The sequence below is a fragment of the Dendrobates tinctorius genome, unplaced genomic scaffold, assembly GCF_039654945.1.
Source record: "Dendrobates tinctorius isolate UK_male_01 unplaced genomic scaffold, ASM3965494v1 ptg000058l, whole genome shotgun sequence".
NCBI lineage: Eukaryota > Metazoa > Chordata > Amphibia > Anura > Dendrobatidae > Dendrobates > Dendrobates tinctorius.
Window position 1 is genome coordinate 8590966 of NW_027361726.1, and position 26684 is coordinate 8617649.

The window sequence follows — 26684 nt, forward strand, 5'->3', positions numbered from 1 at the left end:
AAATCTGACCTGAAACACTGAAGGAAATCTGATCTGAAACACTGAGGGAAGTCTGATCTGAAACACTGAGGGAAATCTGATCTGAAACACTGAGGGAAATCTGATCTGAAACACTGAGGGAAATCTGATCTGAAACACTGAGGGAAATCTGATCTGAAATCTGATCTGAAACACTGAGGGAAATCTGATCTGAAACACTGAGGGAAATCTGATCTGAAACACTGAGGGAAATCTGATCTGAAACACTGAGGGAAGTCTGATCTGAAACACTGAGGGAATTCTGATCTGAAACACTGTGGGAAATCTGATCTGAAACACTGAGGGAAATCTGATCTGAAACACTGAGGGAAATCTGATCTGAAACACTGAGGGAAGTCTGATCTGAAGCACTGAGGGAAATCTGATCTGAAACACTGAGGGAAGTCTGATCTGAAACACTGAGGGAAGTCTGATCTGAAACACTGAGGGAAGTCTGATCTGAAACACTGAGGGAAATCTGATCTGAAACACTGAGGGAAGTCTGTTCTGAAACACGGAGGGAAATCTGATCTGAAACACTGAGGGAAGTCTGATCTGAAACACTGAGGGAAATCTGATCTGAAACACTGAGGGAAGTCTGTTCTGAAACACGGAGGGAAATCTGATCTGAAACACTGAGGGAAATCTGATCTGAAACACTGAGGGAAGTCTGATCTGAAATCTGATCTGAAACACTGAGGGAAGTCTGATCTGAAACACTGAGGGAAGTCTGATCTGAAATCTGATCTGAAACACTGAGGGAAATCTGATCTGAAACACTGAGGGAAATCTGTTCTGAAACACGGAGGGAAATCTGATCTGAAACACTGAGGGAAATCTGATCTGAAACACTGAGGGAAGTCTGATCTGAAATCTGATCTGAAACACTGAGGGAAGTCTGATCTGAAACACTGAGGGAAGTCTGATCTGAAATCTGATCTGAAACACTGAGGGAAATCTGATCTGAAACACTGAGGGAAATCTGATCTGAAACACTGAGGGAAATCTGATCTGAAATCTGATCTGAAACACTGAGGGAAATCTGATCTGAAACACTGAGGGAAATCTGATCTGAAATCTGATCTGAAACACTGAGGGAAATCTGATCTGAAACACTAAGGGAAATCTGATCTGAAACACTGAAGGAAATCTGATCTGAAACACTGAGGGAAGTCTGATCTGAAACACTGAGGGAAATCTGATCTGAAACACTGAGGGAAGTCTGATCTGAAACACTGAGGGAAATCTGATCTGAAACACTGAGGGAAATCTGATCTGAAATCTGATCTGAAACACTGAGGGAAATCTGATCTGAAACACTGAGGGAAATCTGATCTGAAACACTGAGGGAAGTCTGATCTGAAACACTGAGAGAAGTCTGATCTGAAACACTGAGGGAAATCTGATCTGAAACACTGAGGGAAATCTGATCTGAAACACTGAGGGAAGTCTGATCTGAAACACTGAGGGAAATCTGATCTGAAACACTGAGGGAAATCTGATCTGAAACACTGAGGGAAATCTGATCTGAAATCTGATCTGAAACACTGAGGGAAATCTGATCTGAAACACTGAGGGAAATCTGATCTGAAACACTGAGGGAAATCTGATCTGAAACACTGAGGGAAGTCTGATCTGAAACACTGAGGGAATTCTGATCTGAAACACTGTGGGAAATCTGATCTGAAACACTGAGGGAAATCTGATCTGAAACACTGAGGGAAATCTGATCTGAAACACTGAGGGAAGTCTGATCTGAAGCACTGAGGGAAATCTGATCTGAAACACTGAGGGAAGTCTGATCTGAAACACTGAGGGAAGTCTGATCTGAAACACTGAGGGAAGTCTGATCTGAAACACTGAGGGAAGTCTGATCTGAAACACTGAGGGAAATCTGATCTGAAATCTGATCTGAAACACTGAGGGAAATCTGATCTGAAACACTAAGGGAAATCTGATCTGAAACACTGAAGGAAATCTGATCTGAAACACTGAGGGAAGTCTGATCTGAAACACTGAGGGAAATCTGATCTGAAACACTGAGGGAAGTCTGATCTGAAACACTGAGGGAAATCTGATCTGAAACACTGAGGGAAATCTGATCTGAAATCTGATCTGAAACACTGAGGGAAATCTGATCTGAAACACTGAGGGAAATCTGATCTGAAACACTGAGGGAAGTCTGATCTGAAACACTGAGAGAAGTCTGATCTGAAACACTGAGGGAAATCTGATCTGAAACACTGAGGGAAATCTGATCTGAAACACTGAGGGAAATCTGATCTGAAACACTGAGGGAAGTCTGATCTGAAACACTGAGGGAAGTCTGATCTGAAACACTGTGGGAAATCTGATCTGAAACACTGAGGGAAATCTGATCTGAAACACTGAGGGAAATCTGATCTGAAACACTGAGGGAAGTCTGATCTGAAACACTGAGGGAAGTCTGATCTGAAACACTGAGGGAAATCTGATCTGAAACACTGAGGGAAATCTTATCTGAAACACTGAGGGAAGTCTGATCTGAAATACTGAGGGAAGTCTGATCTGAAACACTGAGGGAAGTCTGATCTGAAACACTGAGGGAAGTCTGATCTGAAACACTGAGGGAAATCTGATCTGAAATCTGATCTGAAACACTGAGGGAAATCTGATCTGAAACACTGAGGGAAATCTGATCTGAAACACTGAAGGAAATCTGATCTGAAACACTGAGGGAAGTCTGATCTGAAACACTGAGGGAAATCTGATCTGAAACACTGAGGGAAGTCTGATCTGAAACACTGAGGGAAATCTGATCTGAAACACTGAGGGAAATCTGATCTGAAATCTGATCTGAAACACTGAGGGAAATCTGATCTGAAACACTGAGGGAAATCTGATCTGAATCACTGAGGGAAGTCTGATCTGAAACACTGAGAGAAGTCTGATCTGAAACGCTGTGGGAAATCTGATCTGAAACACTGAGGGAAATCTGATCTGAAACACTGAGGGAAATCTGATCTGAAATCTGATCTGAAACACTGAGGGAAATCTGATCTGAAACACTGAGGGAAATCTGATCTGAATCACTGAGGGAAGTCTGATCTGAAACACTGAGAGAAGTCTGATCTGAAACGCTGTGGGAAATCTGATCTGAAACACTGAGGGAAATCTGATCTGAAACACTGAGGGAAATCTGATCTGAAACACTGAGGGAAATCTGATCTGAAACACTGAGGGAAGTCTGATCTGAAACACTGAGGGAAGTCTGATCTGAAACACTGAGGGAAGTCTGATCTGAAACACTGAGGGAAATCTGATCTGAAACACTGAGGGAAATCTGATCTGAAATCTGATCTGAAACACTGAGGGAAATCTGATCTGAAACACTGAGGGAAGTCTGATCTGAAACACTGAGGGAAGTCTGATCTGAAACACTGAGGGAAATCTGATCTGAAACACTGAGGGAAATCTTATCTGAAACACTGAGGGAAGTCTGATCTGAAACACTGAGGGAAGTCTGATCTGAAACACTGAGGGAAGTCTGATCTGAAACACTGAGGGAAGTCTGATCTGAAACACTGAGGGAAGTCTGATCTGAAACACTGAGGGAAGTCTGATCTGAAACACTGAGGGAAATCTGATCTGAAACACTGAGGGAAATCTGATCTGAAACACTGAAGGAAATCTGATCTGAAACACTGAGGGAAGTCTGATATGAAACACTGAGGGAAATCTGATCTGAAACACTGAGGGAAATCTGATCTGAAACACTGAGGGAAGTCTGATCTGAAACACTGAGGGAAATCTGATCTGAAATCTGATCTGAAACACTGAGGGAAATCTGATCTGAAACACTGAGGGAAATCTGATCTGAAACACTGAGGGAAGTCTGATCTGAAACACTGAGAGAAGTCTGATCTGAAACGCTGTGGGAAATCTGATCTGAAACACTGAGGGAAATCTGATCTGAAACGCTGTGGGAAATCTGATCTGAAACACTGAGGGAAATCTGATCTGAAACACTGAGGGAAATCTGATCTGAAACACTGAGGGAAGTCTGATCTGAAACACTGAGGGAAGTCTGATCTGAAACACTGAGGGAAGTCTGATCTGAAACACTGAGGGAAATCTGATCTGAAACACTGAGGGAAATGTGATCTGAAACACTGAGGGAAGTCTGATCTGAAACACTGAGGGAAGTCTGTTCTGAAACTCTGAGGGAAATCTGATCTGAAACACTGAGGGAAATCTGATCTGAAATCTGATCTGAAACACTGAGGGAAATCTGATCTGAAACACTGAGGGAAGTCTGATCTGAAACACTGAGGGAAGTCTGATCTGAAACACTGAGGGAAGTCTGATCTGAAACACTGAGGGAAGTCTGATCTGAAACACTGAGGGAAGTCTGATCTGAAACACTGAGGGAAGTCTGATCTGAAACACTGAGGGAAATCTGATCTGAAATCTGATCTGAAACACTGAGGGAAATCTGATCTGAAACACTGAGGGAAATCTGATCTGAAAACTTGAAGAAATCTGATCTGAAACACTGAGGGAAGTCTGATATGAAACACTGAGGGAAATCTGATCTGAAACACTGAGGGAAGTCTGATCTGAAACACTGAGGGAAATCTGATCTGAAACACTGAGGGAAGTCTGATCTGAAATCTGATCTGAAACACTGAGGGAAATCTGATCTGAAACACTGAGGGAAATCTGATCTGAAACACTGAGGGAAGTCTGATCTGAAACACTGAGAGAAGTCTGATCTGAAACACTGTGGGAAATCTGATCTGAAACACTGAGGGAAATCTGATCTGAAACACTGAGGTAAATCTGATCTGAAACACTGAGGGAAATCTGATCTGAAACACTGAAGGAAGTCTGATCTGAAACACTGAGGGAAGTCTGATCTGAAACACTGAGGGAAGTCTGATCTGAAACACTGAGGGAAATCTGATCTGGAACACTGAGGGAAATCTTATCTGAAACACTGAGGGAAGTCTGATCTGAAACACTGAGGGAAGTCTGATCTGAAACACTGAGGGAAGTCTGTTCTGAAACTCTGAGGGAAATCTGATCTGAAACACTGAGGGAAATCTGATCTGAAATCAGATCTGAAACACTGAGGGAAATCTGATCTGAAACACTGAGGGAAATCTGATCTGAAACACTGAGGGAAGTCTGATCTGAAACACTGAGGGAAGTCTGATCTGAAACACTGAGGGAAGTCTGATCTGAAACACAGGGAAGTCTGATCTGAAACACTGAGGGAAATCTGATCTGAAATCTGATCTGAAACACTGAGGGAAATCTGATCTGAAACACTGAGGGAAATCTGATCTGAAACACTGAGGGAAGTCTGATCTGAAACACTGAGGGAAGTCTGATCTGAAACACTGAGGGAAATCTTATCTGAAACACTGAGGGAAATCTGATCTGAAACACTGAGGGAAATCTGATCTGAAACACTGAGGGAAATCTGATCTGAAACACTGAGGGAAGTCTGATCTGAAACACTGAGGGAAATCTGATCTGAAACACTGAGGGAAATCTGATCTGAAACACTGAGGGAAGTCTGATCTGAAATCAGATCTGAAGCACTGAGGGAAATCTGATCTGAAACACTGAGGGAAATCTGATCTGAAACACTGAGGGAAGTCTGATCTGAAACACTGAGGGAAATCTGATCTGAAACACTGAGGGAAATCTGATCTGAAACACTGAGGGAAATCTGATCTGAAACACTGAGGGAAGTCTGATCTGAAACACTGAGGGAAGTCTGATCTGAAACACTGTGGGAAATCTGATCTGAAACACTGAGGGAAATCTGATCTGAAACACTGAGGGAAATCTGATCTGAAACACTGAGGGAAATCTGATCTGAAACACTGAGGGAAGTCTGATCTGAAACACTGAGGGAAGTCTGATCTGAAACACTGAGGGAAGTCTGATCTGAAACACTGAGGGAAATCTGATCTGAAACACTGAGGGAAATCTTATCTGAAACACTGAGGGAAGTCTGATCTGAAACACTGAGGGAAGTCTGATCTGAAACACTGAGGGAAGTCTGATCTGAAACACTGAGGGAAATCTGATCTGAAATCTGATCTGAAACACTGAGGGAAATCTGATCTGAAACACTGAGGGAAATCTGATCTGAAACACTGAAGGAAATCTGATCTGAAACACTGAGGGAAGTCTGATCTGAAACACTGAGGGAAATCTGATCTGAAACACTGAGGGAAGTCTGATCTGAAACACTGAGGGAAATCTGATCTGAAACACTGAGGGAAATCTGATCTGAAATCTGATCTGAAACACTGAGGGAAATCTGATCTGAAACACTGAGGGAAATCTGATCTGAAACACTGAGGGAAATCTGATCTAAAACACTGAGGGAAGTCTGATCTGAAACACTGAGGGAAGTCTGATCTGAAACACTGAGGGAAGTCTGATCTGAAACACTGAGGGAAATCTGATCTGAAACACTGAGGGAAGTCTGATCTGAAACACTGAGGGAAATCTGATCTGAAACACTGCGGGAAATCTGATCTGAAACAGAGGGAAATCTGATCTGAAACACTGAGGGAAATCTGATCTGAAACACTGAGGGAAATCTGATCTGAAACACTGAGGGAAATCTGATCTGAAACACTGAAGGAAATCTGATCTGAAACACTGAGGGAAGTCTGATCTGAAACACTGAGGGAAGTCTGATCTGAAACACTGAGGGAAATCTGATCTGAAACACTGAGGGAAATCTGATCTGAAACACTGAGGGAAATCTGATCTGAAACACTGAGGGAAGTCTGATCTGAAACACTGAGGGAAGTCTGATCTGAAACACTGTGGGAAATCTGATCTGAAACACTGAGGGAAATCTGATCTGAAACACTGAGGGAAATCTGATCTGAAACACTGAGGGAAATCTGATCTGAAACACTGAGGGAAGTCTGATCTGAAACACTGAGGGAAGTCTGATCTGAAACACTGAGGGAAGTCTGATCTGAAACACTGAGGGAAATCTGATCTGAAACACTGAGGGAAATCTTATCTGAAACACTGAGGGAAGTCTGATCTGAAACACTGAGGGAAGTCTGATCTGAAACACTGAGGGAAGTCTGATCTGAAACACTGAGGGAAATCTGATCTGAAATCTGATCTGAAACACTGAGGGAAATCTGATCTGAAACACTGAGGGAAATCTGATCTGAAACACTGAAGGAAATCTGATCTGAAACACTGAGGGAAGTCTGATCTGAAACACTGAGGGAAATCTGATCTGAAACACTGAGGGAAGTCTGATCTGAAACACTGAGGGAAATCTGATCTGAAACACTGAGGGAAATCTGATCTGAAATCTGATCTGAAACACTGAGGGAAATCTGATCTGAAACACTGAGGGAAATCTGATCTGAAACACTGAGGGAAATCTGATCTAAAACACTGAGGGAAGTCTGATCTGAAACACTGAGGGAAGTCTGATCTGAAACACTGAGGGAAGTCTGATCTGAAACACTGAGGGAAATCTGATCTGAAACACTGAGGGAAATCTTATCTGAAACACTGAGGGAAGTCTGATCTGAAACACTGAGGGAAGTCTGTTCTGAAACTCTGAGGGAAATCTGATCTGAAACACTGAGGGAAATCTGATCTGAAATCAGATCTGAAACACTGAGGGAAATCAGATCTGAAACACTGAGGGAAATCTGATCTGAAACACTGAGGGAAATCTGATCTGAAACACTGAGGGAAGTCTGATCTGAAACACTGAGGGAAATCTGATCTGAAACACTGCGGGAAATCTGATCTGAAACAGAGGGAAATCTGATCTGAAACACTGAGGGAAATCTGATCTGAAACACTGAGGGAAATCTGATCTGAAACACTGAGGGAAATCTGATCTGAAACACTGAAGGAAATCTGATCTGAAACACTGAGGGAAGTCTGATCTGAAACACTGAGGGAAATCTGATCTGAAACACTGAGGGAAGTCTGATCTGAAACACTGAGGGAAATCTGATCTGAAACACTGAGGGAAATCTGATCTGAAATCTGATCTGAAACACTGAGGGAAATCTGATCTGAAACACTGAGGGAAATCTGATCTGAAACACTGAGGGAAATCTGATCTGAAACACTGAGGGAAGTCTGATCTGAAACACTGAGGGAAGTCTGATCTGAAACACTGAGGGAAGTCTGATCTGAAACACTGAGGGAAATCTGATCTGAAACACTGAGGGAAATCTTATCTGAAACACTGAGGGAAGTCTGATCTGAAACTCTGAGGGAAGTCTGTTCTGAAACTCTGAGGGAAATCTGATCTGAAACACTGAGGGAAATCTGATCTGAAATCAGATCTGAAACACTGAGGGAAATCAGATCTGAAACACTGAGGGAAATCTGATCTGAAACACTGAGGGAAATCTGATCTGAAACACTGAGGGAAGTCTGATCTGAAACACTGAGGGAAATCTGATCTGAAACACTGCGGGAAATCTGATCTGAAACAGAGGGAAATCTGATCTGAAACACTGAGGGAAATCTGATCTGAAACACTGAGGGAAATCTGATCTGAAACACTGAGGGAAGTCTGATCTGAAATCAGATCTGAAACACTGAGGGAAATCTGATCTGAAACACTGAGGGAAATCTGATCTGAAACACTGAGGGAAGTCTGATCTGAAACAGTGAGGGAAATCTGATCTGAAACACTGAGGGAAATCTGATCTGAAACACTGAGGGAAGTCTGATCTGAAACACTGAGGGAAATCTGATCTGAAACACTGAGGGAAATCTGATCTGAAACATTGAGGGAAATCTGATCTGAAATCTGATCTGAAACATTGAGGGAAATCTGATCTGAAACACTGAGGGAAATCTGATCTGAAATCTGATCTGAAACACTGAGGGAAATTTGATCCAAAATACTGACGAAAATCTGATTCAAAATACTGACAAAAATCTGATCTGACACACTGACAAATCTGAATTGAAACATTGTTTAAAGTCTAAGACTATATTGTAAAATGACCGGATAATTGTTTGCCTTATATGATTCTGTAAATCTGTAAATACTCAGAAGTAGAGTTGAGCGACTTTTGGTTTTTTAGGGTCGCGTTTCGTTTCGTGAAACCCGACTTTTAAGTCGGGTCGAGCAAGATCGTCCGATTATAGGGAAAAGTCGGGGTCGTCCCGAAACACGAAACCCAATGTAAGTCAATGGGGAATAAAAGTCGGCAGTGAGAGGACAGGAAACACACCTACAGTGCCCATTTGAATGCCAAAAGCATCAATTCTTCTTACTTAAGCTTGTCAACCTTAATTAACTTCATAATACAAGTTACGCACTGAAAAATGGGGGTTATTTGGCTAAAGTTGTGGGGGGGGGAGGGCTGGCTGCAGGTTTTCATGTGCCCTGGGCGAAAGAGCGCCCCTTTAACACATACCACAACTCATCATGCTCCGATACGGCAGAGAAATAGCGGTATAGTACAATGAAAAATACTTCACTTTTTACATCTCATGACGAGGCCCATCTATTTCTCCATACAGAATCATTGGTCCCATATAATGTTTGAAACAGTATATGATGAGCTCCACATAATGCTACAGTATATGTTGGTCCCCATGAAGCTCCACTGTCTTATGGGCCCAAATAATGCTCAAAACATAATGGGCCCCATTTCTAATGCTCTAGTGTTTAATGGGCCCTGTAAATGCTGCTCCAGTGTCTGATGTCCACCTTTGGAATGTTCCAGTGTATGGTGGGCCCCATCTATCATTCTCCAGAGTATAGTGCTCCCCAAAAATTGCTGTCCCAACATTGAAAACAATCAAATAAGTCTCCTCGCTAGGGAATCCCTGTACTTGTGTGGACTCCTCGTCGTCCCCATCTTCCATCTCACTGCACAGTATTTCAACTTTGCAAGTGCTGTGATCCTGGGCAAGCAGGGGGGGCCCACTCGTTGGCGACGGCACTGGCACAGGGCCCCTGATAGTACGGTGGTGTGTCTGGTGGCGGGTGGGCCGAACCTGCACTTTCATCTGCAGCTTCCTCTTTGTCACCGTGTAAGATGGAACTGTATATGGGAAGGGTAACCTGAGTTTCATCAGGGTCAGATTCAGGTCGTGTAGCGTGCGAGGGGAATGTAGTGGTCTGGGTCAATGTACCAGCAGATTCATCGAGCACTGGCTGGGCATCAGTGCACTTGTGTCGCCCCCAGGAGTACGGTCGCCACAGTGGCATTACCTTCTTCCTAGGGAGTGTGATGTCATGCTTGGGAGCAACGAAGGATCTCTCTAGCAGGTTAACTGATTGGGCGGCGTTATTCCCACGAGTCCCATGACCCTCCAAACAGCGTTCATGAAGGCAAAGTGTTTGTTTTACGTGGGCAGTATGGTTGCAAAGCTGAACCTTAAAGAAATGTCCAGAAGGGCACCACCAGGAGTGGAGCCTACGGTTAAATTCGACTCCACCTGGGAAACCTCAACCATGCCAGCTACAGAACAGATGCACACATTGCAAGCTTAATTCCGTTAACGAACGAGACTCCGTCATGCCCCGCGGTCCGAGTCCGGCTTACTAGAGGGACACGGGAGGCTCTGGCACATGAGATTGGCCAATAACTGGTGTGTCATGCCCTTACATGTCCGTGGCTGCATGTGCGCTACACTGAAAAGGCCAGCGTTTGTCGCTTACAGGTGCAGATAACCCGCTGAACAACGTTAGTGATGGGGATCACTGATTACAATTATTACCCGCGAACAATGATTTCCCAGTAAGTGCAGGTCAACCGCAGTTCCGGAATTAGGCCTAACCGTCATTCCTGAAAAAATGAAAAACTTACGTGTGCAAACCACAGGTGCTGTAGCTTGCTTAACAGCTCGCCAGCCGTTCTCACGCCCAGTATGGATTACACGTGATTGCACAAAGGTGAGAAAGGGTACCGTATCCCCAGATAACATGTATGGATAGCGTACACATTCAAAATATATGTCTATACATCAGGAGGCAGGCTCAGACGGTGTTAGGCCCAGTATGGATTGCACGTGATTGCACAAAGGTTAGAAAGGGTACCGTATCCCCAGATAACATGTATGGATAGCGTACACATTCAAAATATATGTCTCAGGAGGCAGGCTCAGACGGTGTTAGGCCCAGTATGGATTGCACGTGATTGCACAAAGGTTAGAAAGGGTACCGTATCCCCAGATAACATGTATGGATAGCGTACACATTCAAAATATATGTCTCAGGAGGCAGGCTCAGACGGTGTTAGGCCCAGTATGGATTGCACGTGATTGCACAAAGGTTAGAAAGGGTACCGTTTCCCCGGATAACATGTATGGATAGCGTACACATTCAAAATATATGTCTCAGGAGGCAGGCTCAGACGGTGTTAGGCCCAGTATGGATTGCACGTGATTGCACAAAGGTTAGAAAGGGTACCGTATCCCCGGATAACATGTATGGATAGCGTACACATTCAAAATATATGTCTATACATCAGGAGGCAGGCTCAGACGGTGTTAGGCCCAGTATGGATTGCACGTGATTGCACAAAGGTTAGAAAGGGTACCGTTTCCCCGGATAACATGTATGGATAGCGTACACATTCAAAATATATGTCTATACATCAGGAGGCAGGCTCAGACGGTGTCAGGCACAGTATGGATTTGACGGCCCAGATTACACAGCGGAGGAGCAGGGAGAGGTAAAGATTGCAAATGCTGGGGCCCTGCCCAAGCAAGGGGGGCCCACTCGTGGGCGTCGGTACTGGCACTGGGCCCCTCATAGTACAGCGGTGAGTCTGACGGCGGGTGTGCACCACCACCGTCAGAGACACTTGATTGCACTATGAGGGACCCTGTGCCAGTGCCCGCGCCCAAGAGTCGGCCTACCCACCTGTCCAGGGCAACGGCACTCGCACGGTGTCGTGCGCTAGGTGGTGACCCCGGCCATGGGGGGGGAGGCAGCACAGTTAGGGAGTTTTAGAAAGTGGCATATGTTGATGTTGGACATTCAGCTGATGCAAAAGGCGAAATAGGTGAAGTCCCAGGAAGAGGTGGACCAAAGCAAGCCATTTTTCTGTCACCCTATGTGTCATCAGGGGAAGGTGGGACAAAATCCTTGGAAACCCATGCATGGTTCATTTTAATGAAGGTTAGATCATCCACATTTTGGGTTGACAGACGGGTCCTTTTTTCTGTCAGGATTGATCCAGCTGCACTGAAGACTCTTTCCGACAGCACACTTGCAGCTGGGCAAGCGAGCTCCTGTAAGGCATATTGTGCCAATTCAGGCCAGGTGTCCAGTTTAGCGGCCCAATAGTCAAAGGGGAATGACCTGTGTGGGAGAACATCGATATGGGAGGAAAAGTAGTTTGTAACCATAGTTGACAACTGCTGTCTCCTGTCACTTTCCATCGATGCAGTATTACCAGTTGTGTGAGCGGTATTTGAAAAATCAGTCCACAACATTGTCATGAAACCCCTGTCTCCAACGCCACTTCTGCTGTGTGCACCACGAACACCTCTGCCAAGCTGCCCCCGGCCCGTACGGCTCGTGTGAGAACCATCACCGCTGCTGTGTGCTGGGAATGCCTCAACCAACCGATTTACCAGAGTTGCTTGTTTATTAGCCAATATTAGGTCAAGGTTCTCCTGTGGCATGATGTTTTGTAATTTGCCTTTATAGCGTGGATCCAGGATGCTGGCCAACCAGTAGTCGTCATCGTTCATCATTTTGGCAATGCGGGGGTCCCTTTTTAGGATCTGCAAGGCATAATCTGACATGTGGGCCAATGTTCCCGGTGTCAATGATGCACTGCGAGTGCTGGGTGGAGGAGCACTTTCTGGCAAATCCACATCCCTCCAGTCACGCACAAACCCTGTACCAGACCTTGCCACGCCAACATTTTCACTTGCCCCACGAGATGCATCCTCCTCCCCTAAGTAATCATCCCCATCATCATACTCCTCCTCCTCTTCTTCCTCCACCTCGTCCAGGAGAGGTCCCTGAGCAGACAATGGCTGAATGTCATCAAGGATTCCCTCCTCCTCTTCCTCCTCATCAACATTGGCTGCAGACGCCTGCTCCTTAAGGTGCGTCAAAGTTTGCATGAGCAGACACATAAGTGGGATGCTCATGCTTAGGATGGCGTCGTCTGCGCTTACCAGCCGTGTGCATTCCTCAAAACACTGAAGGACTTTACAGAGGTCTTTCAGCTTCGACCACTGCACACCTGTCAACTCCATGTCTGCTCTCAAAGTGCCTGGCCGTGTATCCTCCCACAAATGCATTATGGCCTGCCTCTGCTCGCACAGCCGCTCCACCATGTGCAGGGTGGAGTTCCACCTTGTTGCAATGTCGATAATGAGGCGGTGGTTGGGAAGGTGGAGCAATCGCTGCAGCTTCTGCATACGAACGGAGTGTACAGGCGACCGGCGGATGTGCGCGCACAGTCTTCGCACCTTCTGGAGCAGGGCTGTTAACTCCGGATAATTTTTGAGGAAGCACTGCACCACCAGGTTCAAGGTGTGAGCCAAGCAAGGTATGTGGCTGAGTTTTGAAAGGGCTATGGCTGCCACAAAATTACGGCCGTTATCACTAACTACCTTGCCTGTCTCAAGATGTACACTGCCCAGCCATGACTCAGTTTGTCGCTTCAAGTACTCGGCCAGCACCTCGGCGGTGTGTCTGTCGCCCAAACACATCATCTGCAACACAGCCTGCTGACGCTTTCCACTAGCTGCTCGATAGGGGGACACCTTGTGTGCAACAGTGGCAGCTGCAGATGGAGTGCTCGTACGACTGCGCTCTGTGGACGAGCTTTCGCTTCTGGAGGAGGAGGAGGAGGGTCGAACGCCTACAGCCAACTGTTTCCTATACCGTGGGCTAGGCAGCACTGTCCCACCACCGCTGTCCCCTGTGGACCCTGCATCCACCACATTAACCCAGTGCTCAGTGATGGACACGTAACGGCCCTGGCCATGCCGACTGGACCATGCATCAGTTGTGAGGTGCACCTTTCCGCTCACTGACTGCTTGAGTGCATGGACAATGCGGTCTTTCACATGATGGTGGAGGGCTGGGATGGCTTTGCGAGAGAAGAAGTGGCGACTGGGTAGGTCATTGCGTGGTACTGCATAGGCCATGAGTTCGCGGAAAGCTGTGCTTTCCACCAACCGAAAGGGCATCATCTCAAACGAGATTAGTTTGGCAATGTGGGCGTTCAAACCCAGTGTACGCGGATGAGAGACTGAGTACTTTCTTGACCTACTCATAGTGTCTGGGAGGGTGAGCTGGACTTGAGAGCTGCATATGGTGGAAGTAGCGGTGGACAGGGCGGACTGAGAGAGGGTTGATGATGGTGATGGAGTTGGTGTTCTTTCTGATGGCCTAGAATCAGTCTTTCGTTGATATAACAGTGGGATTCCCTGACTGCTGTGGCCTTGCAACGACACCTCAACATTTGCTGCTGTGCTAACCGGTGGGCTTACAGTGGGGGAAACAATGTAGCGTTGCTGACTACCTTCGTTGTGATCAGTTGCACATGTGGCACTTGAGGTTTGGTGTTGTGTCCACGCTTGCAAGTGCATGCTGGTTGAATGTCTAAGCATGCAACTGGTATTCAAATTTTTCAGATTTTTCCCTCAGCTAAAGGTCTTTGCGCACTTCTTACAGATATCCTTGGCCTGATCATGAGGATTTTGTTCAAAAAAGTGCCACACTGCACTCTTCCTACTTTGGCAGACATTTTGCGGCCTAGCACGCTGTGATCTTTTGACCCTCTGGACAAGCTGTCCAGCAACTCTTTTGATGTTTGGAACCTGTCTTTGGAGTGCTCCGGGCCTGCCAGATAACAGCTGTTGCGATGTCGATGTCTGCTGTGGATGCTCCTCATCTGAGCTATTGGAAGCAGCACCCTCTTCCCCCAATGAGATGCCAATCTGGGTCAACAACTGGGTCATCCATCACCTCCTCTTCTATGTCATGTGCACCTTCCTCTGTGTCACCGTGTATGGTGGTATAGTGTGCGGGAAGGGGCACCTGAGTCTCATCAGGGTCAGAATCTGGCTCTGTACACTGCGAGGACAATGTAGTGCTCTGAGTGAATGTACCAGCAGAATCATCCATCAGCGGCTGTGCATCAGTGCACTCCATGTCAGATTCATCTTGGCCTGGGTAATTCACCATTTCACTTGATAATCCAGGCATGGTATGTGAAAACAACTCCATGGAGTAATCAGTAGTATGGCCTGCGTCATCCTTCAATCTTGGTTGGGGTGAAGGACACAAGGAAAGGTGTGGTTCATGAACATGAGCCTCCAATGACGACCCAGTGCTTTTACTTTTTACAACTGAAGAAGAGGAGGCGATAGAGCTGGAGGCTGAGTCAGCAATGTAAGACAAAACTTTTTCCTGATGCTCTGGCTTTAAAAGCGGTTTGCCAACTCCTAGAAAACTAAGCGTTCGAGGCCTTATGTAGCCAGACGATGACGCAGGCTCAACACCTCCTGCATTCGGTCCTATTTTGCTCTTGCCACTACCATCAGATCCACCACCAACACCATCATTACCAGCTGCCAACCCCCGCCCAATTCCACGGCCTCTTCCACCAGCCTTCCTCATTTTTGGTAGAAATGTACACAAAATCCAACAAACTATATAGTAATGTAAAACAAGGTACAAGGTGTCTATAGGACAGGGGAGATTTTGAATTTCTGCAGACACTTGTGGACACTGGACACTTTTGGATTGTGTGAGGCCCACTGATATCTGAGCGCTATGTCACAGGCTCGATGGCACAGCTGTGACCAAAGTGACTAGAGGATAAGGGAGATTTTGAATCTCTGCACACACTTTTGGACACTGGACACTTTTGGATTGTGTGAGGCCCACTGATATCTGAGCGCTATGTGACAGGCTCGATGGCACAGCTGTGACCAAAGTGACTAGAGGATAAGGGAGATTTTGAATCTCTGCACACACTTTTGGACACTGGACACTTTTGGATTGTGTGAGGCCCAATGAATATCTGAGCGCTATGTGACAGGCTCGATGGCACAGCTGTGACCAAAGTGACTAGAGGATAAGGGAGATTTTGAATCTCTGCACACACTTTTGGACACTGGACACTTTTGGATTGTGTGAGGCCCAATGAATATCTGAGCGCTATGTGACAGGCTCGATGGCACAGCTGTGACCAAAGTGACTAGAGGATAAGGGAGATTTTGAATCTCTGCACACACTTTTGGACACTGGACACTTTTGGATTGTGTGAGGCCCAATGAATATCTGAGCGCTATGTGACAGGCTCGATGGCACAGCTGTGACCAAATTGACTAGAGGATAAGGGAGATTTTGAATCTCTGCACACACTTTTGGACACTGGACACTTTTGGATTGTGTGAGGCCCACTGATATCTGAGCGCTATGTCACAGGCTCGATGGCACAGCTGTGACCAAAGTGACTAGAGGATAAGGGAGATTTTGAATCTCTGCACACACTTTTGGACACTGGACACTTTTGGATTGTGTGAGGCCCAATGAATATCTGAGCGCTATGTGACAGGCTCGATGGCACAGCTGTGACCAAAGTGACTAGAGGATAAGGGAGATTTTGAATCTCTGCACACACTTTTAGACACTGGACACTTTTGGATTGTGTGAGGCCCAATGAATATCTGAGCGCTATGTGACAGGCTCGATGGCACAGCTGTGACCAAAGTGACTAGAGGATAAGGGAGATTTTGAATCTCTGCACACACTTTTGGACACTGGACACTTTTGGATTGTGTGAGGCCCACTGATATCTGAGCGCTATGTGACAGGCTCGATGGCACAGCTGTGACCAAAGTGACTAGAGGATAAGGGAGATTTTGAATCTCTGCACACACTTTTGGACACTGGACACTTTTGGATTGTGTGAGGCCCAATGAATATCTGAGCGCTATGTGGCAGGCTCGATGGCACAGCTGTGACCAAAGTGACTAGAGTATAAGGGAGATTTTGAATCTCTGCACACACTTTTGGACACTGGACACTTTTGGATTGTGTGAGGCCCAATGAATATCTGAGCGCTATGTGACAGGCTCGATGGCACAGCTGTGACCAAAGTGACTAGAGGATAAGGGAGATTTTGAATCTCTGCACACACTTTTGGACACTGGACACCTTTGGATTGTGTGAGGCCCAATGAATATCTGAGCGCTATGTGACAGGCACGATGGCACAGCTGTGACAAAAGTGACTAGAGTAAATTCACAGAGGTACATAAGACACTTTCATTACGCTCAATCCACTTCTTCCATCCTGGATGTGTCGATGGCACAGCTGTGACCAAAGTGACTAGAGGATAAGGGAGATTTTGAATCTCTGCGCCCACTTTTAGACACTGGACACTTTTGGATTGTGTGAGGCCCAATGAATATCTGAGCGCTATGTGACAGGCTCGATGGCACAGCTGTGACCAAAGTGACTAGAGGATAAGGGAGATTTTGAATCTCTGCACACAATTTTAGACACTGGACACTTTTGGATTGTGTGAGGCCCAATGAATATCTGAGCGCTATGTGACAGGCTCGATGGCACAGCTGTGACCAAAGTGACTAGAGGATAAGGGAGATTTTGAATCTCTGCACACACTTTTGGACACTGGACACTTTTGGATTGTGTGAGGCCCACTGATATCTGAGCGCTATGTGACAGGCTCGATGGCACAGCTGTGACCAAAGTGACTAGAGGATAAGGGAGATTTTGAATCTCTGCACACACTTTTGGACACTGGACACTTTTGGATTGTGTGAGGCCCAATGAATATCTGAGCGCTATGTGACAGGCTCGATGGCACAGCTGTGACCAAAGTGACTAGAGTATAAGGGAGATTTTGAATCTCTGCACACACTTTTGGACACTGGACACTTTTGGATTGTGTGAGGCCCAATCAATATCTGAGCGCTATGTGACAGGCTCGATGGCACAGCTGTGACCAAAGTGACTAGAGGATAAGGGAGATTTTGAATCTCTGCACACACTTTTGGACACTGGACACTTTTGGATTGTGTGAGGCCCAATGAATATCTGAGCGCTATGTGACAGGCTCGATGGCACAGCTGTGACAAAAGTGACTAGAGGATAAGGGAGATTGGATTGCTTTTAAAAAAGCAGTTTGCAGAGCAGTGGGTAAACAGCAATGCCAGCCTGTCAGGAAGCCTTAAAAGGCAGCCCAACAACCAACACCACTGATACACCACAATATAGCCTCCTCTTGCACTGCACACACAGTGACTGGTGTGTTGTGCAGGCCAAATTGCTAGCAGCAGAAGCAGTTTTTTTTTCTTCTCAGCAGGACAAAAAAAAAAAATTGGATTGCTTTTAAAAAAGCAGTTTGCGGAGCAGTGGGTAAACAGCAATGCAGGAATGTCAGGAAGCCTTAGAAGGCAGCCCAACAACCAACACCACTGATACACCACTATATAGCCTCCCCTTGCACTGCACACACAGTGACTGGTGTGTTGTGCAGGCCAAATCGCTAGCAGCAGAAGCAGTTTTTTTGTCTTCTTCCCTGCCTAACGCTCTCCCTACAGAATCAGCAGCAACCTCTCCCTATACTGAGATTGGCAGAAGTAAGATGGCGGTCGGCGTGCACGCCCTTTTATACCCCCTGTGACGCCCACCAAAGCAAGCCAATCACTTGCATGCCCTTCTGAAAGATGGTGGTGACCCCTGCCTATGTCATCACGTTGCCCACAGTGTCCGTGGATCCTGATTGGCTGAAAAAGAGCGCAAAACAAACTTTTGAAACGCGACTTTGGCGCGTAAGTCGCCGACCTCGTAGCCGACCTCATCCTAGGGTCGGGTTTCGTTTCATGAAACCCGACTTTGCCAAAAGTCGGCGACTTTTGAAATTTTTTGACCCGTTTCGCTCAACTCTACTCAGAAGGTCTAAGTATGACATTATTGGGGTGTAGTATGACACCATAGGGAGAAAACCGATTCCAAAGTAGTAATTGGGAAGGTCAATGAATGTTGTTATTGGGGTGTAGCATGACATCAATGCGGAGAAAAGGGATCTCAATACAATGCCTAGGAGCATCGAATACCCAGAAGGTCTGAGTATGATGTCATCAAAGTGACATATGACATCACAATGAGAAGGAGGATCTCAATGGAACAAAAACTGGAAAGGTCAGAGCATGGTGTCATTGGGGTTTGGTGTGACAACATAGCTAGAAAAATAGATTTAACCTATACAATGCCAAACAATGACAAAACTGACGCTTATTCTTTTTATTAATAAAATAATCGTACATGTTACAAAAAAGTGCAAGTCACCTTAAGGAAGAAGGTAGCTTCAACATTAAACCAAGTCACTCATCAAACAGCTCAGTCGGGACCACCAGTTGTAGAGTTATTACAGCTCCGCGTATGTATCACAAGATAGGAGATAGTGAAGTGTTATCAGACTGGTCTGTAACACACGTCCGGTATAAGTAAATTCACAGAGGTACATAAGACACTTTCATTACGCTCAATCCACTTCTTCCATCCTGGATGTGTCCTCATCGCCCTCTAGTGGAGGCAACTCTTCCAGGACTGGACTTGAGAAGTCCTCCTGAGTGACATCCTCTTCATCAATCCCTGTGAGCAAAAGTGAGAGAGTCTACATGGTCACTGTGTACTGTAGGTACACCACATCACTGTGTGTATGATCTCTGTACTATGACACCAGTGTTTGCCTTATCTCTGTACTTTGACATCACTGTGTGCATTATCCCTGTGTTGTGACATTACTTTGTGCATTATCTCTGTACGGTGACGCCACTTTGTGTATTATCTCTGTACTGTGACATCTGTAATATCTCTGTTCTGCGACATCACTATGTATGTTATTCCTGTACAGTGGCATCACAGTGTGCATTACCATTGTACTGTCACATCACCATGTGCATTATATCTGCACTGCAACATCTTCTGTGTTTATCATTCCTGTACTGAGACACCACTATATGCATTAGCCGTGTACTGTGGCATCATGGTGTGCATCGTCCCTGTATTGTGACCTCACTGTGTGCATTATCCTTGTATTGTGACATCATTGTGTGAATTATCCATGTGATGTGACATAATGGTGTGCATTATTCATGTGCTATGACATCACTGTAACCTTTATCCCTGTGCTGTGACATCACTGTGTGTATTATCCATGTACTGTGACATCACTGCATGCATTATCCCTATACTGTGACATCACTGTGTATTATCCCTGCATTGTGACATCACTGCGTATACTATACCTGTGCTGTGACACCACTGTGTGCATTATCCTTGCACTGTGACATCACCGTGTGTATTATCCCTGTACTGTGACATCACCGCGTGCACTATCCCTCCCTGTACTGTGGCATCACTGTGCATTATCCCTGTACTGTGACATAACTGTATGCATTATATCTGAGCTATGACATCACTGTGTGCATTATCCCTGTGCTGTGTCATCACTGTGTGCATTATCCCTGTACTGTGACATAACTGTGTGCATTATATCTTTGCTATGACATCACTATGCGCATTATCTATGTACTGTGACATCATTGTGTGCATTATTCCTGAACTGTAACATCACTGTGTGCATTATCCCTTATCCCTATACTGTGACATCACTGTGTGCATTATAATCTGTGCTATAACATCACTGTGTGCATTATCCCTGTGCTGTGACATAACTGTGTGCATTATATCTGAGCTATGACATCACTGTGTGCATTATCCCTGTACTGTGACATCACTGTGTGCATTGTTCCTGTACTGTGACATCACTGTATGCATTTCCCTGTACTTTGACATCACTGTTTACATTATTCCTATACTGTAACATCATTGTGTAGGTTATTTTTGTCCTGTGACATCTCTGTGTTATTCCTGTACTGTGACATTACTTTGTGCATTAGCTCTGTACTGTGACATTACTATGTAAATGATCCTGTACTGTGATATCACTAATATCTCAGTTCTGCGAATTCACTATGTATGATATTCCTGTACTGTGGCATCACGGTGTGCATTATCATTATACTGTCACATCACCATGTGCATTATGTCTGCAGTGCAACATCTTCCTTGTTTATCATTCCTGTACTGTGACATCACTGTGTGCATTATCCCTGCATTGTGACATCATTGTGTGAATTATCCATGTGCTGTCACATCACTGTGTGTATTATCCCTATGTAGTGGCATACAGTGAGGTAAAAAAGTATTTAGTCAGCCACCAATTGTGCAAGTTCTCCCACTTAAAAAGATGAGAGAGGCCTGTAATTGACATCATAGGAAGAAACTATGAGAGTCAAAATGAGAAAACAAATCCAGAAAATCACCTTGTCTGATTTGGCAAAGATTTATTTTTAAAATTATGGTGGAAAATAAGTATTTGGTCACCTAAAAACATTTCTGGCTCTCACAGACCTGTAACTTCTTCTTTAACCCCTTCACCCCCAAGGGTGGTTTGCACGTTTGTCGGGGTCGTAAACGACAATAAATCCTCATTCACCAGTCATTCCAAATCATTGTGCGAGCGCAAAACATCTGGTACCAATTAAGAATGACTCAGACACGCAGCTGATTCAGTCTTAGCTAATGTCCCGCATCCACACCTGTCAGGAGCAGTACAACAACTGGCTTTATTTACAAATACACAATACTATATTGAGTGTTAGGGGAAGGCGTGCATTAGGCGGGGTTTATGCAGTATACATCTAGTGTCCAGTCTCTCTCTGATTCGTCAAAAAGTCTCCCGATGGTTACTTCTTCTTCACATTCCTGAGTTATCTTTTTTTAGGAGAAATGAAACTTAATTTAACTCTTTAGACACTGAATTTAAGTGAAAGTGAACACTGGCAGCCATCTTTAATACAGTTACATTTGCATTAGCAAGCAATTAGGAAAAACTTATTGTTTCACAGTATAAAAGTATAAAAGTTATATAAGAAAATATATTTTCACCTTGACAATCCCCCCTAAACACTAAGTTTTTCCCTTAATGAAAGATCCTTCGAGACTGTCCATGCGATGGGAAAAGGGGAGGTGGATTTCTTCATCCAGACACCTCAGAAGCTCTCCCCTAGCGAGAGGCCTCCAGGCAGCTGAACCCTTCACTAACCTCACATGGAGTTCTCCCGCTGTCCCTAAACTAAGTCTCTTAACATCATCTGAGAATGGGGGGTTTTGTCTACTCTCTTGAGGGGAATATACTTAGGGATCTCCCCTAGATCAGTACCATCGTACTCTGGTGGGTCTACTTCTTGATTGAGGAAGGTGCCAGTCGGAGTTGCTTTGGCAATAACCTTTTTATACAAGGGAATAACACAACAAAGAGTTATCGATCCAATTACAAGGAGGGCAATCAGTACTATACAAGCTTGTTGAAGGAATCCCTTGAGTCCACCCAACCAGCCGGAAAAGAAAGATATGTCTACTCCAGCATTAGTTTTCAATTCTGCTGCTAACCCAGTTATCTTTTTAAGGGCTATCATGGTTTTTCCATTCACTCCAGAGTTCTGAGGGATATAGGTACAACACTCCTCTCCCACCATCCCACAAACTCCTCCTTTCTCAGCTAATATCATATCAAGGGCTAGTCGATTTTGGAGTGTCATTCTAGTGTTAGGGCCCAATTCTTCAACTATACCTTGGAAGGCATCTTGGCTGAAATTGACAAACCTTTGTTCACTGTAATATATGTAATTGATCCATTCAACATTTTTATTAATCTGCACCTGTGGGATTATAGAAGCAAAGCCAGCATAGATCTGGTTCTGGGCTTTAAATTGGCCAGGCACCCCCCTTGGCACTCCAATAGCATCAATATATACTAGTGGATCTTCTTCATAACTCATATGGAGCTGATCGAGGCTTCTCCTTTCCCTGGTAGGTTCATCAGGTATCTTTGGATCCCAGGGTAGAATCTTGAACTGCATAGCTAGTTTAACAAGGGTGCATTGGCCTGTCCAGGCATTTGGCAACCTAGGACGGAGCTTACCATCTCCACATAACCAATAAATGTCATACATATATTGTGTATGTTTGATTAACAAGTCAGTATCTAGAGAACTATTCTCTTTGCAGAAACCTGTCTCGAAGATCCCTACTGGTGTACCTGTGGTGTCGTGGGAATTATAGCAGGTGTAATTGTCAGCTAATACAGTTACTTCTCCTGGGACCTTTAGTTTGGGTTCCTTATGAATTAGTGGGACGTAATCTGGGCAATCAGTGGGCTTCAAACCTTTCAACAAATTCATGACACAGGCAGTGGTGTTGTCATCAGGGAAAAGCAATGCATGTGTGTATAGGTGTGTATTCGCAGCAGCACAAGCAATACATAATACAGAGATATTCTGGACTTTTACATTGTACCTCACCCATTCTAACCACAAATTTTTCCTTGGGGCTGTTTGTGTTTCTATGGAGAAAACCTCTTGCCAACTGAGACCTGGAATGGGGATCACTTCATTAACTACATTTTGCAAACGCTCACCTGGGCCTATTTTAGGTGTACTGGTAACGGGGGCCTTGGTTGGTCTGAAGCTAATATCCTGAAGCCGTATATGGCCTAAATACGCATAAGGTCCAGCACTAAATACATAATTATAATGCCTTCCTAGTACGAACGTCTGCAGATCAGCATATTGAGGGCTTTCAAGATTTAGGAGAAGGGGGTGACAGCTTCTACCCCATTTACAGCCCCTAAATGGTTGCAGAAGGGCTGTTAGATGCATTCTCTCACGAAGACTCCTACCCGTCCCATCCTTGGGGAACATGGCTTCGCTAGGTTTATATCCCCAATCATTCCCCGTACTCCAGGCAGCATCTGTCCAATAATGACAATTATTGTTGTCTTGTCTGGTAACACACATATAGAACTGGATGATCCCCTCTACCACCCGTTCAGTCTCAAGGCACTTGACTACATCACAGAAATCAAATCGCCAGATATTCACCGGGGCTGTCGGGTTTACCCAGAGAATAAAGGGACCAGAATTCTTATTTACAATAGGGGCCGAAGAGGTAGGGGCGAGGATGGCCCCCAGTCCCAAGGTCAAAAACAACAGCAACATTTCCCTTCAGTCACTACTGTGACTAAACACTGGTTCGGTCTCTTTTACAGTGTGAAGCATGAATCCAGGTGCTCTTTCCTTCATGTTTTACTGCAGTGGGGGTGACCAGGATCACCGTGTGGGGTCCTTCAAATCTCGGCTGGAGACAATCTCTGCGCACAAACTTTTTCACATACACCAGGTCTCCTGGCACAAAGTCATGGACCACGTCACCTGTGGATTCTGGAAGAGAAGCAGAAACTGTAGAGTGGGTGTTAGACAGTTCCTTAGACAATGCAATCACAAATTGTACAACTTTATCATTTGTCTCAGACAACTCTTGTGGCCTAATGTCTCCTATTTTAGGTGGAGCACCAAAAAGAATCTCAAAGGGAGTCAGGCCGTGTTTTCCCTGTGGGGTGTGTCTGATATGGTATAGGACCACGGGGAGCAAATCTGGCCATGGGAGTGGGTGGTCCTGGCTCATTTTAAGCAACTGGGTCTTAATTGTGGAGTTCATTCTCTCAACTTTGGCTGAACTGGAGGGGTGATAGGGGGTGTGCAGACCCAAATCTGTCCCTAACATGTGCCACAATTCCTCGTAGACATTGGCAGTGAAGGCTGGGCCTTGATCTGATTCAACAACTTCGGGAATTCCAAATCTGCACGAAATTTCAGTGATGAGCTTCTTAGCTGTAGTTTTGGCAGTCATGTTGGTCACTGAGTAGGCTTCGGGCCATCCTGAGAACATATCCACAGCCACTAGGACGTACTCATACTTTCCTGACTTGGGCATCTGAATATGATCAACCTGGATTCTCTGCCAAGGGTAGTCTGGTTTGGCAAGATGCTGAAGTGGAACCTTGGCGGTGGCTGTTGGGTTACAGATGGCACAGACTGGGCAGGCTCTTGAGTAGGCTGTGACAGTGGTAGAGATTCCTGGGGCCCAGTAGAGCTTCTTGATACAGGCCAGAGCTTGGTTCTTTCCTCGATGAGTTGATCCATGAGCCCATGCTGCAACGGCTGGATACATTCTTTTGGGTAGACAGGGTTTCCCATCCACCTTATAGAGTCTAGGAAATTGGTATTGTCCGGCAGAACTACGATTCCCATGAATGGCTCCTGCAGCTTCCCACTGCTTCTTTTCTTCTTTAGAGGTCAACTTTTGTTCTTCCCACAATCTCTCTTCAGGTGGTCGGGCTGGCTTCCAGACAGATCCGGTGGCAGGGTATTCCATTTCCATGTCTTCTATCAACTCCCTCTTCTTTCTTCGGGCTTCGGACTTCTCAAAGTCTCGTTCTTCTTCGGCTTGGGTAGCTTCTTTGGTTGCCTGTTCTCTTGTTTGTGCTCTGGTAAGCACAGGCATCACAGGTGTATCAGTGCCTTCCCAACAGGGTTTTTCTGGTGCTGTTTCTTCTTCTTCCCACTTTGCTGAGACATTCTTTATGGCAGCAGCTTTGGCAGCTTGATCTGCTAAATGGTTTCCTCTAGTCTCCTTCGAATTGACTTTCCCGTGAGCTTTGACCTTGATCACCGCAATTTGTACAGGTAGCTCCAATGCCTTCATCAAGGCTTTAATCCTTAGTGCATGTTTAACAGGGGTTCCTGTAGCCGTAATGAACCCTCGGGACTTCCACAGGAATCCAAAATCGTGACAGATTCCATAGCCGTATCTTGAGTCAGTGTAGACATTGGCCGTCTTCCCTTCTGCTAGATAACATGCTTGTTGTAGGGCCACAAGTTCGGCTTCTTGAGCCGAAAGGTGAGGTGGCAAGGCTTCAGCCAGAAGGACTTCTGTTTCAGTGGTGACCGCATATCCAGTGTGGAACTTGCCATAAGAGTCTGCAAATCGAGATCCATCAGTCCATAGTTGCAAATCAGGGTTGAGAAGTTCTTGAGTTACCACATTTTGTGGTGCAGAGGCTTCTTGTTCCAGTGCTTTTACACAGTCATGCGGGCCATCAGGTGACCTCCCGTCTGGTAAATCCTTATACCCGTCAGGGAACTCCCCCCTAGAATGTGGAAGCAAAGTGGCTGGGTTGATGGTAGTACATTTCTGGAAGGTGATGTTGGAGGGCAGAAGTAGAGAGCACTGAAGTCTGAGATGTCTTTGGCTCGTTAGATGCTTAGGAGATGTTTGTTGGAGGACAGCAGAGAGATCATGTCCAGCTTGAATGACCAAGTCATGACCAAGTGCTATGTCAGCAGACTTATCCAGAAGAACATGGGCTGCATGCACAGCCTTGAGGCAGGAAGGAGCAGTTCTGGCAACAGGGTCTAGCCTGGCTGAGTAGTAGGCCAGAGGACGGAAACGATCAGCATGTTTCTGTGCCAGCACACCAGAGGCATGTCCTTCAGATTCTGAAACAAAGAGATGAAACGGCTGAGTGTAGTCAGGGAGACCCAGAGCAGGGGCGCTGACAACAGCTTCCTTGAGAGCCAGGAAACAGTCCTTTTGCTGAGCATAGATATACGGATTTTCAGCATGATCCCAGTCCGGTCCTCCAGTCTTGAGGCAATCATACAAAGGTTGCATGAGTCTTGAAGCATCCGGAATCCACTGTCTGCAGTAGGTAATG

At 45.5% G+C, this 26684-nt stretch overlaps 1 protein-coding gene across 1 annotated transcript in view; it reads right to left on the bottom strand.

Moving 5' to 3' along the window:
• Positions 1–19343: 19343 nt before the first annotated feature.
• LOC141092215 (heat shock protein HSP 90-alpha-like) overlaps positions 19344–26684 on the bottom strand; it is a 49654-nt gene continuing 42313 nt past the window's right edge. The window contains exon 11 of the mRNA XM_073578233.1: positions 19344–19654. Within this exon, the coding sequence (XP_073434334.1) occupies positions 19545–19654 (110 nt within the window). The 3' untranslated portion in view covers positions 19344–19544. The remainder of the gene's footprint in view (positions 19655–26684) is intronic.